This window comes from Suricata suricatta, chromosome 8 (genome assembly GCF_006229205.1).
Source record: "Suricata suricatta isolate VVHF042 chromosome 8, meerkat_22Aug2017_6uvM2_HiC, whole genome shotgun sequence".
NCBI lineage: Eukaryota > Metazoa > Chordata > Mammalia > Carnivora > Herpestidae > Suricata > Suricata suricatta.
This window is the reverse complement of record NC_043707.1, coordinates 11,487,533-11,493,018: the sequence shown is the minus strand read 5'-3', so window position 1 is coordinate 11,493,018 and position 5,486 is coordinate 11,487,533. Positions and strand designations below refer to the sequence as shown.

Below are 5,486 nucleotides of genomic sequence, written 5' to 3'. Positions count from 1 at the left end.
GCCACGCCCCCCCCGCGGGCGCCGCCGGGAAGTGAAGTCCCACGGGGACGGTGCAGCCCCGCGCGGACCAGGAAATCGGGGGGCGGTGCCGCAAGGCCCTGTGGGAGATGTAGTCCAAACGCGAGGGGATGGCCGTTCCTCAAACCGCCCCCCTCCGCAAGGGGCGCTGGGAAATGTAGTCCCGAAAGCGTGTGCATCGAAGCGAGCGAAGAGGTGGGTTTTGGGCGGGAGCCTCCACTGGGTGCCCCTGGCTCAGTCTTAGTTCTCAGATCACCCAACCCGGCCCGAGTGCGGGCTCTGGGGTCTGACTGCCTCCATGCAAGATCACGGCTGTCTGGGGTCTGATTGCCCCCAGCAGGATCACGTTAATCCTAGCCGGGGAACCTGCTGTGCTGCCCCTTAGGATTGTTGTTCAGTGAATGAATAAACATAAGCCGTTTTAAACTGCGAAAAGAGAGTCTAGCCCCACACATTTAGAAATCATCAATAACACGTGCTGCGCAGCGTTCAGCTGGCCTAACTGATGGGCTAAGAGCCCTGGGAGTAAAGATCAATGAGGTGCCGTCCAGTCCCCAACGAGGACAGGTACCCCGGTGCGAGGCCTCTCACCTAGGGGATATCTTGAAATTGGGAAATACTACTTAAATAGACCAAAAGCCACAATACATTAACCAAGATGCAACTTTACAAAACTAGTGGTGAGGTGAAGAGCCACCTCACAGAGCTGGAACTGTTGCTACGGCATCCCAAGGGGATCCTGGGAGGAGAATTAAGAACCACCTAATAAGCCACAGCCGGCAGGGGGCAAGCACTGTCCCCTCCTCTCCAGGTGAAACCTCTTAGGCCGGAACCAAGGAGGCAATCAATGTGCAGGAAATCAAAGTTATCTTTGCCTTGAAAACACCCTCCTGTGAAATGCTTCGTGCTTAACTACTTTCTCCCGAGGCAGCCAAACAGCTTACTGCCTTTCCGTGCATTTTCACTGAATCCACACAGCCCTGCAGTAGGTAGTAGTTCGCTCCACTTGACAGCTCAACGTGGAGCTCCCAGAGAGCCTAGGTAACTTGCTCAAGGTTGCACAGCTAGTTCGAGAAGCCAAGTCTGACCCCCAGGACACTTTAGAAGTCCCTAGTCCTTTCACACTTGTATACATTAGCCACTTCTCAATAAGGAAGACCCACCCTTGCAGACAAACAGGATGGACCCTGAAACTCCAACCCCCAATGAAAGCCTGCTTTTCAATAAGAGGAATAGCAAACTCTTTTTATGTATTTCCCAAAGAAACTTGCCCCTTTTTTTTCCATGGATGTTCCTTCAAAGCATGTGCATTTTTGGAAGAAGTGTTTGTGTTCTTGGCCCAGTTCAATCCTCGGTGGCTGTGTGGCTGGCCGGGCTCCCGGATCACTGACCCCTCAGCTGCCCCGGAAGTCCTCCCATCACCAGCGTGCACCTTACTCCCCGCCTTAGCTCCAGTTTCCCAACGGAGCTTTCGTGGTCGTCAGTAAAAACCACAGAAATCCAGACACCTGTGGGAGAAGCCTCTTTATTGGGGCACCTCCCTTTACTCCATTACTCGTTAAGAACAAAATATCCAGATTATCTACGTCATTGTTCAATGTCCACGATGTTTTTTTTTCTCAGACTCTTCTGACATTAAACGGACTTACTCATCAAGATACCATATCCTCTACACTAAAACGTCTCCACCCACAAAGGCCCACTTACCGTTAATTTCTATGAACACATTTCTGTGGACTCGTTCACCCAGGACACAACCCCCCCCCTTTAGCCACCAGTTAAAAAGCCAGAGAACCTAAAGGTTCCTCAATGACTGTCCACCAAGTCACCAAATCACCAATATCCAAAACTTTTTAAACCAATAAAAATTTGTTTTCCAAAAACATATTTACTCTACATCGCCATCAATATAATTATACAAGAGCATACAAAGCCCCAGGAAATAGAAAGTATTTCATTACAAAATATTTGCGATCGAGAAAATATTGCTTGCTTTTAAATAATAGGAAAAGTGGCAGAAAAATAAATATGTTTCGAGATGTCCGTTTTCACAAGTAACACAAAAGTACACACACAAGGAATGACACTAAAACACGCATGAGCCACCGAATGAGCCCAGCCGTGTGCTTGCACACACGTGTTATGAAGTGAGGGGGTTCAGACGCCTCGCTCTCAGTGCTTAGTTATAAAAGTACAAAAGGAGCTGCCCGAGGAGGGCCCCGCTGAGCGGGCGCCCACGGCACTCCAGCCGGCGCACAGACTGTAGCCCTAACCGTGGCCGCCGCCGCCGCCAAAACCATGCCCCCAAATAACCCAGGCCCCTCTCCGCCGCCCCATCGCCACAGAGACATTCTCAAAATGACCAAAGGGATTCTAGTTTGAAAAACAAACCCCAAGTAACATTCCGCTACGAATCAGCACTTCCGGCCGAACCGCACTCCAGGAGCCTCGCGCTAAAGCCGTGTGCGGTGCTTATACTAGTCCGCATCCACTCTTGGGCCTGGGAGGTTCATTACTGGCAACTCTTGTGTTGCTTTTAACTCCATCTTCACACTCACGAGGGTACGGTTTGCTGCTTCTGGTTCCCAAATCGTCCATCTCTTTCCTCCGGCGTCTCCTCAGTCTCTGATGATCCCCGGAGCTCTTCGGTGCCAGCTCTGGCTTCCAGGGCCAGGGACCAGCTCTGGCCACCTTCCCATTTCCTCCCGCCCCCTCCGCAGCCCGTGGGAATCCCCACACACAAATCCGGTTCCAGCCGAGGGCCACCGATGTTCCCAAAGTAAAATCATTTTAAAGATGTCGAATAGCCTCCTAGAGGATTTTCTTTTCAGTGAAAATAAATTGGATCAACCAAGTCCTGTGACCATGGCTCAGATCAAACCTATGTTCCATTGGCTAAAACAGGCCACTGTCCAGATCAGGAATTTCACAATGATGCCAAAAAGCTGTAACAGAAATAAAATCTACATCCAACACACAAGTCAAGCCTTCAACATTTATCAGCTCCATTCTAAAATATTGCACATGATACTCAGTCTTTTCTTTCGTCTGCACGGGAGCAAAAGAGAAAACCAGCCCATGTCCGCTGAGACACTAGGGAAAGTCTACCTCGCAAGTGAGACGCCCGCGGCGCACTGGCTCGGCTTCCAGCAGGACGAGCCCGGCGCGGACAGCTGCCGTGGGGGGACACCCGTCTCAGTCGCAAATCCTTGAGACCCCAGGGGACTGGTCGGGCAGGTAGAAGGCGGGAGGGGAGCCCACACTACTTGAGGGACTCCGGAAAGGCGGGTCGAAGGAGCTCGGCGTAATCCCAACCTCGCCTTTCAGAAAATCATCGTCTTCATCTTCCACCACCTCCTGTACAAAGAAGGGAGACGGTCGGTAAGAGCACCAGAGGCGGCGTGAAAAGCTTTCAAGAATTTCTTTCAGGAATGTGCCGCTTCTGGAAAGACGAAAGTGTACGAAATAACTTTTTTTGTTGTTGTTTTTTAAATAGGCTTCACGCCCGCCCAGCATGGAGCCCAACACGGGGCTTGAACTCAACCCCAACATCATGCCCTGAGCTGAGATCAAGACTCAGACACTTAGCGGACTGAGCCACCCGACGCCCCAAGAGCATCTGAACTCTGAAAGCCTCCTCCGGCGCCGGCTTCTTCATCACCAACTGCCCGCACACTGCTCACCACACGGACTACTTGTTAAAAGTCTAATTTTTTAAACAGTTTAAGCTCAATGAGGGCAGGCGGCAATGACATGTCATTCTCACTCAGTGTCATGCGCCTTGCATCTAACAGTGTAAATGAGTGAATTAATGACCACTCCCAAAGCAAAATATAAAGGAAAAAAGAGCTTTCCAATGATTACTTATGAAAAAGGATACATAAGTAAATTTGAGACTGCTATGCGGTGGTAATGACCATGTGATAAAGACTAATTTACTGCGGGCGCCGGGGTGGCTCAGATGGTTAAGCATCCGACTCTTGGCTTCGACACAGGCCATGATCTCAGGGTTTGTGGGGTCAAGCCCCACTTTGGGCTCTGCGCTGGGAGTGTGAAGCCAGCTTGGGATTCTCTCTCTTGGTACCTCCCCAACTTGTGTTATCTCTGTCTCCCTCTCCCAACATAAACTTAAAAAATAAATAATAAAAAAAAAGACTGTAATTTGTCAAGCTGATTTTTAATTAACCTTCACTTCCCAGAATGAGCTTACAAAGTACCTAGTTTTTGGTTTTTTAACCATTTGTTTATTTGTGAGAGAGAGAGAGAAAGAGAGTATGTGTGCACATGAGCAGGGGAGGGGCAGAGAAAGAGGGAGAGAGAATCCCAAGCAGGCTCTGCACTGTAGTGCACAGCCTGATGTGGGGCTCGATCTCATGACCGTGAGATCATGACTGGAGCCAAATTCAGTAAGTCAGACACTCTGGGCACCTGAGGACTCTGCTGGTTAAGTGTCTGACCTCTTGATGTCGGCGCAGGTCATGATCTCATAGTTCACGAGACAGGGCGCCGTGTCAGGCTCTGCGCGGACAGCATGAAGCCTGCTTGGAATTCTCTCTCTGTGTGCCTCCCCCCACATGCGCATACCCTTCCTCACTCTCAAGATAAACAAAACAAAACAAAACAAAACAAAACAAAACAAAACAAAAAGGTCACTTAACTAATTGAACCACCCAGGAATCCCACAAAGTATCTAGTTTAAACAATTCATCAAATGGCATAAAAACAGACACATAGACCAATGGAATAGAATGGAGAACCCAGAACTGGGCCCACAAACGTATGGCCAATTAATCTTTGACAAAGCAGGAAAGAGTATCCGATGGAAAAAAGACTGCCTCTTTAGCAGGTGGTGCTGGGAGAACTGGACAGCAACATGCAGAAGAATGAAACTGGACCACTTTCTTACAACATACACAAAAATAACCTCAAAATGGCTGAAGGACCTGAATGTGAGACAGGAAACCATCAAAACCCTCGAGGAGAAAGCAGGAAACATCCTCCTTGACCTCAACCGCAGCAATTTCCTACTCGACACATCCCCAAAGCCAAGGGAAATGAAAGCAAAAATGAACTATTGGGACCTCATCAAGATAAAAAGCTCTGCACTGCAAAGGAAACAATCAAGAAAACTAATAGGCAGCCGACAGAATGGGAAAAGATAGTTGCAAATGACATATCAGATAAAGGGTTAGTATCCAAAATCTGCAAGGAACTCCCCAAACTCCACACCCGAAAAACAGATAATCCAGTGAAGAAATGGGCAGAAGACATGAACAGACACGTCTCCAAAGAGGACATCCAGATGGCCTACAGGCACATGAAATAATGCTCAACATCACTCATCATCAGGGAAACACAAATCATAACCACACTGAGATACCACCTCACGCCAGTCAGAGTAGCTAAAATGAACAAATCAAGAGACTATAGATGCTGGCGAGGGTGTGGAGAGATGGGCACCCTCCTAC

The 5,486-nt window shown here is 49.0% G+C and overlaps 1 protein-coding gene across 2 annotated transcripts in view; it reads right to left on the bottom strand.

Annotated features, from left to right (window-relative positions):
- Positions 1 to 1,525: 1,525 nt before the first annotated feature.
- The window catches only part of RRN3 (RRN3 homolog, RNA polymerase I transcription factor), a 29,228-nt gene continuing 25,267 nt past the window's right edge, over positions 1,526 to 5,486 (bottom strand). The window contains exon 18 of one of the 2 annotated variants that reach the window (XM_029948108.1): positions 1,526 to 3,375. In XM_029948108.1, the coding sequence (XP_029803968.1) occupies positions 3,214 to 3,375 (162 nt within the window). In that variant the 3' untranslated portion in view covers positions 1,526 to 3,213. Of the gene's footprint in view, positions 3,461 to 5,486 lie in introns of both variants that reach the window. The other variant, XM_029948109.1, reaches the window with a different exon arrangement.